The sequence below is a fragment of the Microtus ochrogaster genome, linkage group LG1 (assembly GCF_000317375.1).
Source record: "Microtus ochrogaster isolate Prairie Vole_2 linkage group LG1, MicOch1.0, whole genome shotgun sequence".
Lineage (NCBI taxonomy): Eukaryota > Metazoa > Chordata > Mammalia > Rodentia > Cricetidae > Microtus > Microtus ochrogaster.
In genome coordinates this window covers 54,483,763-54,497,207 of record NC_022027.1, presented here as the reverse complement: position 1 = coordinate 54,497,207, position 13,445 = coordinate 54,483,763, and the positions used below count along the sequence as shown (strand labels likewise).

The 13,445-nt window shown below is 40.7% G+C and overlaps 1 protein-coding gene across 1 annotated transcript in view; it reads right to left on the bottom strand.

Annotated features, from left to right (window-relative positions):
- Positions 1-199: 199 nt before the first annotated feature.
- Positions 200-13,445, bottom strand: part of Pkd2 (polycystin 2, transient receptor potential cation channel) — a 33,296-nt gene continuing 20,050 nt past the window's right edge. The window contains exons 8-15 of the mRNA XM_026785035.1: positions 13,288-13,443; positions 11,968-12,088; positions 8,421-8,519; positions 5,547-5,668; positions 5,208-5,325; positions 4,788-4,951; positions 2,954-3,101; positions 200-2,446 (exon numbers count right to left, since the gene is read on the bottom strand). Coding sequence (XP_026640836.1) covers positions 2,210-2,446; positions 2,954-3,101; positions 4,788-4,951; positions 5,208-5,325; positions 5,547-5,668; positions 8,421-8,519; positions 11,968-12,088; positions 13,288-13,443 — 1,165 coding nt within the window. The 3' untranslated portion in view covers positions 200-2,209. The remainder of the gene's footprint in view (positions 2,447-2,953; positions 3,102-4,787; positions 4,952-5,207; positions 5,326-5,546; positions 5,669-8,420; positions 8,520-11,967; positions 12,089-13,287; positions 13,444-13,445) is intronic.

The window sequence follows — 13,445 nt, the reverse complement described above, 5'->3', positions numbered from 1 at the left end:
TACTTCTGTGAGGAAAAAGAAGAAAGACTGTGTGATGGTTTACTGGGTGTCAATAAGTGTATATTTAGTGTAAAAATCATAGAAACGTGTTACTTGTGTCCTTACTGGACACAGAAAAGAAGGTACTTTTCCAGGGTCTATGACACAATAAAAGGCAACTCTTTCTTATAAGGAAGCAGACACTTTTTTTATACCTTGGTACCATGTCAAGTCTTTATTAAGTAATGTACAAACTATTACAGTTAGGAAATTCTTGATTGTCAGAAGAACCTTGAATATATATCTTAACTATACCTATTACAGAGGGGAAGATAATAGAAAAGAGATTGGGACTGAACTCCCCAGGACCAAAGTAGAAAAATATATAAATGTATATGTGAAAAGAGAAAAAAGCGTTCTGCAAAATTTTACAAGTTAAATGAGAAACAGTATAATAACAAGCATCATAAAATGATGTTCCAGTGACCATAACAGATATATGGCACGTGGTCGATACACATGGATACCACATAATGAATGCACTTCAAGTTGAAGTTTGTTTACATGTAACAACACAATACACATATGTAAGTACATACATACAATATACCCCTGGACTGCAAACTTCAATACCCAGGGAAAAAATATTAGCATAGCATATTTAAAAGAGAATACAATAGACGGGAGTCATCAAAATTAAGGAAATTCAACAAGCTTTGCTTCTGTAGAAGCTTCTAGAAAGGTCTGTTTGCTCGGCAGTTTGTTGCAGGTCTGATAAACTAAATGAATGCTGGAGAATTTCAAGAACAGCACTCAAGTCCGGGGCTGTCTTCTACCTGGTCTCTATCTGCTGAATGCCGACCAGCGTGGCTTTTGTCCTTGGCTCTCAAAAGACCAGGTTATTCAGCACTTTTCAAAACAATCATTTTAGCCTGGTGTGATTACACATGTCCGTAATCCCAGCATGCAGGAGGCACAGAGCAGATGCATCGCTGTGCGTCTGAGACCAGCCAGGATTAGACAGTGAAACCCAGTCTTTAACATCAACAACAGCAACATATATTGAGAAATAGATTTCTCCCATCAATTTAGAGAGACCCTTGCCTAATGAAACCATTGCTGATGTGCAACATTTAGCTGATCCCTTCTATAATGGAAAACCCCTTAATATTAGAGGCCCCTTACATGAAAATGAACTAAATTTGCATTGTATGTTTTCATTCTGAAATATAAAATGACGAATATTTGAGAACTATATTTTAGATAGAACATAAGCCAAACCTTTCCTTTTATAAAGCTTTTATGCATTTTTAACTTCCTTAAAGTACTACTTCATATGTGCACAGTTGCTGAGTTAAAACTTTCACTGCATACAAAAATAAAATATCCAGCAAGTTTGTCTTACTCATTAGTTATCTTAATATTAGATTCAGCTGCAGTGAAACAGGAGAAATTCCTATGCTAACAAAGAATTGAAAAGTCAAGTTTAGTGACAGATTAGGACTCTTTCCAATTCTCCTACCTTTAATATAATAATAATATAATTTATCCTTTCGGCTTTTCTTAACAAGTGTCCAACAAAAGTTAAATAATACAAAAAATAAATGATATGCTTAGTCCCACAAACTGGGAATATAATAGGAAAAACGAGATAGCACTTAATATCTATCCCAACTGTTCATACACATTTCAGCAATGGCTCCATGTCCATACTCTGCTTGGGAGTTCTTTCCTACTCCGTCTGTGGGAGAAGTTCACCCGAGAAAGGCTGGTGAAATAGGACTGCTCTCTTAGAAGGAAGCTTGCAGGAATTTCTCAAGTTACATCTAAGTCGGAAAAAAAAAAGCCTGGTTTTCCCTAAGGCATTGTACAGGACTGCCACTGCCGAATGCAGGGACTGGACATGAACTCAGAACAACTTTTAAAGGCTTCTTTATTGTCACCTGAAGACTTGGACAGGGCAGCTACTGGGCATACTTTTCAAATTTTTTTTGTTTTCTGAACTCAATATTTACATCTAGATTTCTCACATGAGAAAAAGTAAAACAATCCTCCTTGAACCAATGGCAAAGTTTACGTACAATAAATTAAAGTGCAGACAATTATAACAATTGGTCACAAAGACCAGCATCCTCATGTAGCCAGGCGTATAAATATTGCAATTAACATTGCCGTACTGGACACGACCTCTTCGTGTCTGAGAAACACACATGCAAACACTCGCGGATTATTACACGTGGACATTGGCGCTTCCATTTCCACCTCCGCTTTCTAGGCCCTCTGCAGACTGGGAGGAGGGAGGCCGGGAGCTTCTGGGGTGCGGCTGACCATCGAGTTCCACTTGTGTGCCCAGACCATGACCTGTCTGCGACGCCACATCATCTGATTCCCAGCGCTCCAACTCTTCCCGCACCAGGCGCTCCATCTGTTCCCTGTGGACCTCGCTGTCACGACCCAGTCTGTCATCCTAACAAAGAAATTGAAGAAATAGCAGAAACCTGGGCATGCTATCTGTTAAATTAATCCACAATGCAACTGTGTTTTATGTAAAATATGGTGCAGTTATGTAAGACTGGAGGTGGAGACAGTACGCAATAACAATTCTGAGAGATGGTGGACTGACTGTTCACTTGATTGTTTGCTCCACTAATGGGAGCACTCTCAAACAGGGGTATCAAGAGCCATGCCTCCAGATTGTTTGATCTAAGGTTATATAAGGAGGATGACAGGAATCGGGTTAAGAGTTACAAAACGGGAGGATTACCTTTGTGCTCTACAGAACTAAAGAATGTTTCTGCTTAAGGGGGAAAACCCTGAAAACAAAAGTGAATAGAAAACAGTATTTGCGAATGATGTAAATGTAAACTTTAGTTTTTGCTCTTCAATACTAACAAGTGAAAAGTGCCGCGTGTGTCCATTCCTGCCAATAAAGACCGAGTCCTCCACTCAGCGTCTTACGCTCAGGACCGCTCACCTCAGCCACTCCATCCAGCAGCCTCCCTAGCACCTCTCGCCTCTTGAGCTTCGCCCGCTCCATGATCTCAAGCTTGACAATGACAGCATCGATCTTGGACACGATGCTGCCTATGGAGTGCTCCATGCGGTCCACGCGTCTCACCAGCCTGCAGGGGGCGACAGCGAGCACAGAAGTCACATCTCCATGTCCTTCAGCCCACAGGACTCATTCACGAAAACGCCAAGATAATGTGACAGCACGAAATACTTTCTAAGTGTTTGCAAGACTTAAAGACAAAAGTTTCAGGCTGCTTGTGGGAATGATAACCTCCATTCTTCCTGCCAATAGAATTGTGTCTGAAGCTTTAAAAGCCTTTATTCACAAGTACCATTTTTCGGAAAAATTCTAAAGGAAATTTCATATATGTAATTTTGTGTTACAAATGTATTCACATACAGCACTGAACAGTGGCTATGGTAAACAACTAGTGGGAGATCATGTAAATAAATCATAATTCACCTAGACAGTAGGTGTCCAAGGTGACACCAGATATCGCGCTGCATCATGTTTCCTGAGAAAGAATTATAAGCAAACAGAACTGTTAGAAAACAGTGTGCTCCTTTAACATCTCATTATTTTGAATACAAATATTTAAATGCCTTAAAATATGTCAAATGGCAACAGTTGGAATTCTCCCTCCCTGGCCCTTCTCCTTGTGATTCAGCCACTAACTGCAGCCCCTGAAGACAACTTCTCCAATGATAAGAATACTAACAAGGACCAGGCGGTGGTGGCGCACGCCTTTAATCCCAGCACTTGGGAGGCAGAGGCAGGCGGATCTCTGTGAGTTCAAAGCGAGCCTGGTCTACAGAATGAGTTCCAGGACAGGCAAGGCTACCATAAAGAGAAACACTGTCTCGGGGGGGGGGGGGAGAAAGAAAGAAAAAGAATTAGCTATTGAAAATTATTTTTAAAAACTCAATCCTTCTGAAGGTCTGGAAATTTTCTCACGAACATATGACAAACGAAAACCACTTATCAAAAAGGCAGCTGAAGAGAAGTGAGAACATATGCCATCTAAAATGCTTGAACACTCCATCTTCTTCAAACAATACTGTCCCTAGGTTTGACAAGGAACATCGCAAATTCAAGACACTCAGGAAACTGCAAGAAGGATAAAGTAGAGCCACACATCTAGACACACACAGTGAAGGAAGGAAAGATAAGAACAAAGAAAAAATGAAAACAAGAAAAATAGGGTTTATAATGTACGAAGAATGTCACTGAGCTACGTTCCCATGAGAAAAGCAACACATCTCACGTATGATAAAGACATGAAAGGAGACCTGAAGTATCGAGACTTCCTTGTTATGAAGGTGTGTGCGCCTAGCAGCCTCATGTAACACTGAGTAGAACTCTCTAGAATTAAAGGGAGAAATAAATAATTGACTAATAGAGATGTGATTACCTCATTCTCCAAAGCAAATAGAAGTAAACAAGCATAAAGTCAACAGGGAAATAGAAGACAGGAACTGAGAGCTGTCTAATCTGCTCAAGGACAGACCCTGTGTTAGGCCGTAAGACATGTAAAAACACTGACACATATATGTAAAAGGAGACATGGACTCTAAAATTTGTTAAGATATTTTGGTTGGAAGGAACAAAGAAGATATTAATGTTTTTCTCTGCTTCCCTAATTTCTTATAATGCTTATCTATTATAAAAATACTCTTAAAACCTATTTTAAAGAAATGATATTAGACATGAAAAGAATTAAATGTTTAACTCCATGAGAGCCGTGTCATCTCACTTTGACCCTGGTCAACAGAAACTGGGGAAACTTTGTACTTACACCTGGAACTCTTCATAGGAAACCCCGCTGGAGATACTGCCCCTCCTCCTGGAGCTATGCCCACTGTCATCATCATCCTCCTCCTCCGAGTCATCCAGGCTTCTAGGGAAACTCCTGCTGCTCATGGGACGTGGCAAAGAGCTGTGTTCTAAGTCCAGGTCCTCCTGAAGAATACGGAGTCTTCCAATAGGGGCCAACATACCAAGACCTCGCAAAAAATTTTACCAACAGGAAAACTAGTGTGCTCCAGATCGGTTTCCTAGTTTTTATTTCAGGGATTGGCATTTTAAAACAGGGATGAACAAGGTGAATAAGCAGACTGTCAGTGTGTAGGTTGAGGGGATGAGGAGAGAGGATGAGCAGAGAAAGGATTGCTGGAATACGGGGCTACTGAGTCCAGGCATCCCCTCAAGTGCTCACCCTCTCTTTCTCCAAGTCGTCTCTCATCTGTTGATGCTCACGTTCCGTCAGCTCCTGATCGCCATCCTGGTCATATTTAGTGAATATAGCCTCAATTTCTGCATCAGTATGGCCTTTCCTGAAAGCATTGAGAGGGTTGAATTATTCAGTCCATGGTTCAGCCCGAACATCGAAACATCAGAATGCAGGAGGAAGGGAGATACACAGCATGCTCCAGAAAGATACCTGCTTCCCCAAATGAAAAACATTTCTCTACCAGTACTTGGGACAGAAACAACCTCTTGTCAGCGAATTAACATGTACAGTAGGCGCTCCCAGGTTCTACGGTGCAGGCCTCACCCTTTCAGGTCCTGCCGAAGCTCAGCAAAGTTTAACTTGCCCCCACCTTGCCGGAGACTCTCTGAGATGTCGTCTACAGTGTTTCTTTTAAGTTTTAGTTTGACCAGTGCTTTCTGGTAGCCCTATTGAAAAGAAAAGAAGATGACATGATTTTGTTTATTCTCTCTTTGAATTTTGTCAGTTACAATGAAACTATTGAAAGTTCAGCACTTGGTAGAATATGATAATTCAAGAAAAATGTGTTGGTGAATGAATAACGAATGTAATCTCAGTTTTCTATAAAACTTGCAGAAAATTCAGCGTCTTTCAATAAATCAGAAACTAAAGATTTCTTCCTTATATGTGTGTGTATGTATATGTATGTGTATGTTTACATTTGAAATAAAATTGACACTTGAAATATAAAGTTAAATATACTTCAAACGTAAACCACCTTGAATTCTATAGCTGTTTGCTCCCCAGAATATAAGGGATTGTGGAGAAGCTATGGATTGATCATTTTTCACACAATAGCAAAGAATTTTCTTAGAGGTAAAAACAACTTTTAAGTCAGTGAAATAAGCCTGAGGGTTTTCAAGAAACTGGAGGCAGCGCTAAGGAAATATCCCACTGATCAAGGATTGGCTAGTCATGTGTGAGTCCTGGGCTCATCCCAGTGCTGCAGAAGGGAAGCAGAGACATAGTTTTGTACGATAAGCAGGGCTATAAGGCTGAATTGTGTAAAGTGATTGAATAATCAAGAACAAAATTAATTGTTTTATGACCTTTATTAATTATACATTTATAATTCTATATTCAGTTTTATATTTATAGAAACATAAAACCAAGTCCAATATTTACTGAGTGCAAGGAAACTTACACTATTATGAGCTAGGAAAACAAGTCTTTAATGTCTTTGTAAACGTATCCAGGATTCTCCACAAAAATGTGGGCTGAACACACTAGATCTGTTGGTGAACTGTCACACCCTCTCTACAAACAGATCAGCTCCTAACATTTTTTCTTTTTCTCACTTATTACTGAAAAACATCTCTGTTTGAATAGCGGCTCTCACCATATCACATCTTTAAATGCTTGGTCAACAGTTGGTGAAACTATTTGGAAAGAATTGGGTGTGGCCTTGGAGGTGGGTAGGCTTTGAGGTTTCAAATGCTCACACCATTCCCAGTCTCTCTCTCTATCTATCTCTATCTCTCCTTTCTGCCTGCAACACACAGATGAGACGTAAACTCCCATCTACTGCTCTGGTGCCAGGCCTCCTTGCCATGCTCCCACTGATGACCACGGACTCAGCCTCTGAAACTCTAGGCAAGCTTCTATTAAATGCTTTTCTGACAAGTTGCCTTGGCCGTGCTATCTCCTCACTGCACTAGAAGGTTACTAAGACACCCTCCTAAGAGTTACTTTAACACGACATTTATTTGCATGTCATTCCCTCTAACATGTTTTCATTAAATTGTATATTATTTATTTTGTAATAAACAGATCTTCGCTAAATTGTTTTGGCTGTTTACCTGGATCCTTCAATAGGCAGCTGAGACTACCTTCCCACAGTAAGCTAATACTTGCAGCAACCACGTCTCTCTCTTTCTCAGTCAGGTCTTTCACTTTTACAAAATATTTTTTATGAGTGTGCATGCACATGTGTATGTATGCACATGTGCCTGTGGGTGCTCACAGAGGTGAGAAGAGAGTGTCAAAATCCCTGAACTGGAGCTACAGCCAGTTGTGAGCTTCCACAAGGGTGCCGGGAGCCAAACGCCAAACCTCCGATAAAGCAGCAAGTGCTCTTAACCACCTAGCCACCTCTGTTGCTCCCTTCTCATTTCCTATTGAAAACATGGATTTTTCAAAGAGGAAAGAAGGCGAGGCTGCAAGCTTTGCATATGTGAACTGAAGCAGAGCTGCCCCGTGGCCATCAGAACAGGTGAAGGATCACAACCTGTTACTTAGGTGGGCGTCTGTAGACTCAAAAGCTAACACTGGAGTTTGTACTCTACACCATGTCCCACAATATTTTGCGAGAAAACAAATTTGAGCCCTTGTGGTTGAAGGCCTGATGTTATGCAACCCTGCCGTAACGGAACTTCCTGAATGTCAGAAGTCTGCTGTGTGGAGTGCTCTGGCTCACACTAAAAAATAGCAAAAAATAGCAAAACGCCATCAACTGTGGTGGAACACCCAAGACAACAGGCACTTAGGTTCTGTCCAAGGGACTTTAGGAAGCTGAAGTTTTCCCTTAAAACAGAATTCACACACCACAGGGCTTAGGCTTGAACAGAAAAACAGTAAAGGAGAGATTCCAGCCTATCAGGATGGGAGGGTGTCTATACACCTATTTATTTTTATGTAAGTTTTAGTTTTAAGGTAAAGGAAGCCACAGAGAGAAGAACAAAGCACTTCTCTACCCTTCCCTCCTAGTTAAGGATTACAAAGAACTCAGGCCCCAAGCTGTGGCCTGGAGCTAGGAACTTTTCCTTTTGGTCTTCTACACCGAAAGGCCAGAGTTAAAGGAGAGTGTCTGCCTTCCTTCCATCTCAGCTCAAGTGCTAACTGAGACAGACGGGCAGAATTAGATGTATGTCACCCAACCCCTTTCAGTTAGTGTGAATTATTCAGGACCATGGGGCACTGAGTAAGAACCAAAAAAAAATCATTTTAAAATTAAATTCAGATCATAAAAGGATCCTCAAAATTTCAGTCCTAACTTATCTATCAAGCCTCCCAAAAAAAAAAAAACATTTAAATTATTTCTGAAGTAAGGTGACCTACCCTTCAAATAATTTCAGGGAATCAGCGTTGATTTGGTAAGCTGATTAAAATAATGTTCCTATATATGTAGGAAAACAGCTGTGGGATTAGGGCATAGCCTACCTTTCTGATAAGGTCTGAGAGTTCCATTTCCGCTTTCTGCTGGGCCAGATCCGACTTCACTTCCGAATAAGTATCATTGATGATGGCCAAAAACATGTTCTGTACGTAAAACAAAGAATGAGACTCAGATACATTTTGAAAGCAATCTAAACACTGACACATGCCTTTTTGGTTTAGCGTTTTACCAAAGCCGAATAATCACGCGGTCACCAATTAGGTTTTGCTCTCATACTCTTTGAAGCAGTATCTCTCCACGGTCACTTACAAAACCAAGCTATGCTGGTGAGCTGTTGTCAACTCGACACAATATAGAGTCTCTTGGAAAGAGGGAGCCTCAACTGAAAAATCAGCTCCCTCAGACTGGTCTGTAGGTGAGTCTTGAGGGCAGGGCAGTTTCTTGATTGGTGTGAGAGGGCCATGGCCGGTACTGCCCCTGGGCACATAGGTGGTCCTGGGCTGTATGAGCAAGCGAGCTGAAGAAGCCATGGGAACAAGTCAGTAGGCAGCACAGTTCTGAGTCATTCAGTTTCTACCTTGGGTCCGGCCCTGATCTCTGCACTGTCTGTGTTCACGATGGGCTGTAGCATGTAAGGCAAACAAACCTATTCCTCCTCATGTTGAGCTTGGTCAAAATGTTTTATAACAGAAGTTAGAACACACCTTTTGACATATTTTACAAAGAGACAATAAAAAGCTACAAACTATTAGTGCATTTATGTACAGATGGAAGAATTATTGTTTTCTATTTTTAAAACATTTAAGTTATTGTGTAGAACTCTGAAGAGCTCCTGGAGTTTTAACAATCAACTTACTTAAACTTTTTCCAAATTCTATCATCTACTCATGTGAGGTACACAGAACATATTTTAAAGAATTGAAATGACTTCAGCAAACAGGCGTAGAGTAGGCCCAGTAGAAAGATCAAGGAAATCTCTGTGAAAAGGTGAAGACTTCACAGACTGTCAAGCTTAGGTTCTCGTCTTGGTGTGACTGGGAGGAGATGGGGAATTATCTGGAACTCAGCAGAGATCAAAGGAAAAAGCAAACAACCAGCAACAATAGCCAGGAAGGAATGCAAAGACAAGAAACCCCCACAAAGTTCACCTCACACTATTTATCCTACAGCTGGCTCAACAACAGCCAGATGGGCTCTGGGTTACACACAACTCCATCATGTCAGACCTTCCAAGCCTAACCATCACACAACAAAGAAATGAGATACCCCGTGTCCTGACAGCTGAACCTTGGGCCTCTGTAACCTGGAATCACAAGTCCCAGAATCATCTAAAACCCAGGAAGGAAAGACTATAATGTAGGACTCTCTCAGGAAACCTGCACTCACTCTTCAAATGGATACGTGCCCTCTGTAATAAACTTCCGTGCAGTCCTCACTTGTACCTCTTCCCTGACAAGAGACAAGAACCAGGAATACAGGGAGGCTGAATCGCCGAGGTTCTCCAGCAAACAGGGCAAGACCCACATACGTCGTCTGGCCTGTGTGTATGCGTTGTGGTGCATGTACGCCTGTGTGGATGTGAGCATCAAAAAGTGCACACGCAAAGGCCTGAGCGAGTGTCCTTTCTATTGTCTCCGTTTTACTGTCTTCAGACAGGAGCTCTCAGGAACTAAAGCTCACTTATTGGCTAGGTTGGCTGATAATAAGATCCAGTAACCTGCTTGTCAACACCCGCCTCCCAGCCCCTGGGCACTGGCACACTCGGTCTGTTCTGGCTCTTTACTTGACTACTGGAGACCAAACTCAGGGTCTCAAGCTTGCAGAGCACTACTCTTACCCAGTCAGCCATCTCCCAAGACCATGTTTGATTTTCAAAAAATATAATAATCTCTTTACTTTTTGAGATTATAGTATAATGCAAGAGTTTGTTTGGGGATTTCTTGTTGTTGTTTTGTTTTGTTTTGTTTTCCCTCGTCTGGCAATGTAGCAATACAGGGTCCTTCTCTTGAGCCAGAGCTCCCTCATCTGGCTAGCCTAGAAATACAGGGTCTTTCTCTTGAACTAGAGCACATACCCGTGCGTTTATGTATAATTTATGTTCTGTTTTAATTTCTGGTGTCCAATCTTAATCAATATTCCTCTTTAATTGATGGATAATCATAGTTCTCCACTAAAACATGAGTCTTAATCTTCATCAGTCACTGGATAAATATTGCCTGAGCCATTATATTCCCATACACTATATTCTTACCTACATAATATAGAGTGTAAACTATAGTGCTTGTACATTTGGTGATGTGTTTTACAGCTGAGAAAGCCATGGAAAGGAAAATAAAACTTAGACCTTCTCAGATTCGGAAAATAAAACTTAGACCTTCTCAGAGTCAATGGATTTGTGGGGAAAGCAGACAGAGTTAAGTATACCTCTCTGCAGCTAGAAACCATCACTAGATACAAACAAATGGCACGCAGGTGGTACATCTGATTTATTAGGTACAATGCTCTGAGAAAGTGTGTTGCAAACTTATGGGAATATTCATTACCTCTGGGGAGGGAAAATGTCAGAGAAGTATCTAGACATTGATGAGTGACAGCAGCTGTAAGATTAGCACTTAGAACTGTCGCGTTAGGACCCATCTTGAGCACTGCATAGATCATCTCACTAGCCAACACAAGGGAGGTAATGTTACCTTCTCCATTTTATAATTGCAAAGCTAGGAGCTGGGGAGATGGCTCCGTGTGTAAACCTAAGGACTCAGGATCAGATCCCCAGCCCCCACGCAAGTGTGGTTCAGACATGGCAGCCCACCTATAATCCCAGCACTCAAAGGGGTGAGGCAGGACCCCTTACACAAATTGGCTAGATGACCGTGTTTGGAATATGCCTTCTCCCGAAGTCAAGCAACTTTATTTTATACCTTTTCACTGGACAAGTAGAATGCAGAAATGTTAAAGAAAGAAGAAAACACCTTTAAAAAAATCTTAGTTAAAGTAAATGGTAAAAGTTGTTCCAAATCAAGAGACTCAAAGATACTGTATTCTTGGAACAATTCCTAATTGCTGTTTGATTTGCTTATAAGTTTAATACACGCAGATTCTTTCTGACAGTGTTTAGGCTTGTGCCCTGTGAGAAAGCTGAAATTTTACCTTAACCAAACTATGACTCTTGACATCCTACTTCTAAGTTGCTTTATAAATTCCTATTTTTTCAAAGAAAAGGGGGGAAGAGAAGTCACACTAGCAAGTGACGAAGGTGGCAGTAAGAGACAATGTACTGGGTAAGCAGGCAAGCACGTCCCACGGGGGAGGCAAAGCGCCACTTAGGAACTTGATAAACCAGCACTCGTAATTATTTTATAATGGTTAGATACATATATATAGATGATTGAAAGACCATGGGAAAAACAATATGTCTGAAAACTGTAAATAAATGAACATAATAAGTTTTCTCGGATCAACATTTTTCTGTTTTCCATGTATTTGTTTAAAATGATAGGTGATCACGCGTGAGAGAAAGGAAGATGGTGGTGATTTAAGAGCATAAAGTTTAAATCACCTCACTGTAAAATACATATATGTACATATACATACCAAAAGAATGAAGAACATAAAGAACACAAATGTAGTGAAATAAAGTGGTCCCAAAACCCGGTTAGCTTCCTCAATCTCTGCGAAGTTGATGTCCCCCAAAATGATGCGAAACTGAGTGAAGCTATGGAAACAAAACAGAACACAATGCAAAACCAACCCGTTCCAGTTGTGGGCGCACATTTATTACAGATGATTTCATATGCTAGGACAGTTTGGGAAGTTTGAAATAGCTGTCAAGAAACTGAAAACTGTCGACCTCTTTGGGAAAATCTTGTCATTTCTTGTCAGTTGAGAATAACATGGTTTCATATTACATATGTCATTTCTACTCAATATTAAATCTGATTATTAGATGATTTGTATAGCAAGAATACATAATCTGGGTAAACCTGGTAACTCAAATCTTTGTAATAGTCACGCTTGCTATGAAGTTAAAATATCTTTAAACAAAAACAATGACAAGGCGCATATTGAAAGATGGACACAATTGTAGGGTTCAAAGCTCCAGCGCTGTCACAGTCACTGAAAGTGAGGTCACAGCTGCTAGACGTTGTCAGTGACATCACTTCCTTTCCTGGCTTTCATCAATAAGCAAGATTAACTAGGGACCCCATCCCCAAAGCCACACCAAGTCCACTGTTATGATCCACTCTTTTCCTCACCACCTAGTAACTCTGAATGGCACATAACTGCAATTCAAAATATTGTGGGGATTTTTGTTTCATTTTGATGACTTTTTTTGGTATATTTGGGGACACTGGAAAAAGAGTGAAGATTTGTAAACTGTTTTTAGTTTTTTCTATAATATTAGAACTATGTCTTATAGCTTGCTTAGAAGACGAAATTTAAGATACAAGGAAACACTGTTCAAGAGGAATGACAACGCAGGCAAATGGCCTCCTTATATGAAGGGAGGGGAGAAGCCAGGGCTAAGCATTCCACACGTGTGCACCTCACTGTAAACGGCCATTTCAAACTCCCACCTGGGCTGGGTGTTGAGAAGGTCTCGGTCTTTGAACTAATGCTATCTTTTCATGGCGGTTCCACTCTGTCTCCCTACCTGAAGGCTGTTTCCCTAAGAATCAACATTTCCAGACACTGGATGTCCTATGCTGGGACAACGCTTGTAGAAGAAGTTTTCAACGTGTCTTTATTCTGAACATTTGTTAGTCAGATAGTGACAAGAACATTAGCTTGCTGTTAGAAATTCTATGCCAGCTCTGACTGAACTTATCCTAAAATAAATTTTAAAAATATTATTTGACACTTTCACACATTTATAGAAAAAAAGCTTTTCTGTTTTATTTCATAGATACTTACATACACTCTTGGAAAGTACTGAAGTCATCAACTTGAGTGCCAAAGACAAGGTATGCCAACTGAGCATATGCCAAGAAAACAATGAAGAACATAATGGTGAATCCAAAGAGGTCTTTGGCACATCTAGACATAGTTGTGGAGAGCTGGCTCATGGTCCT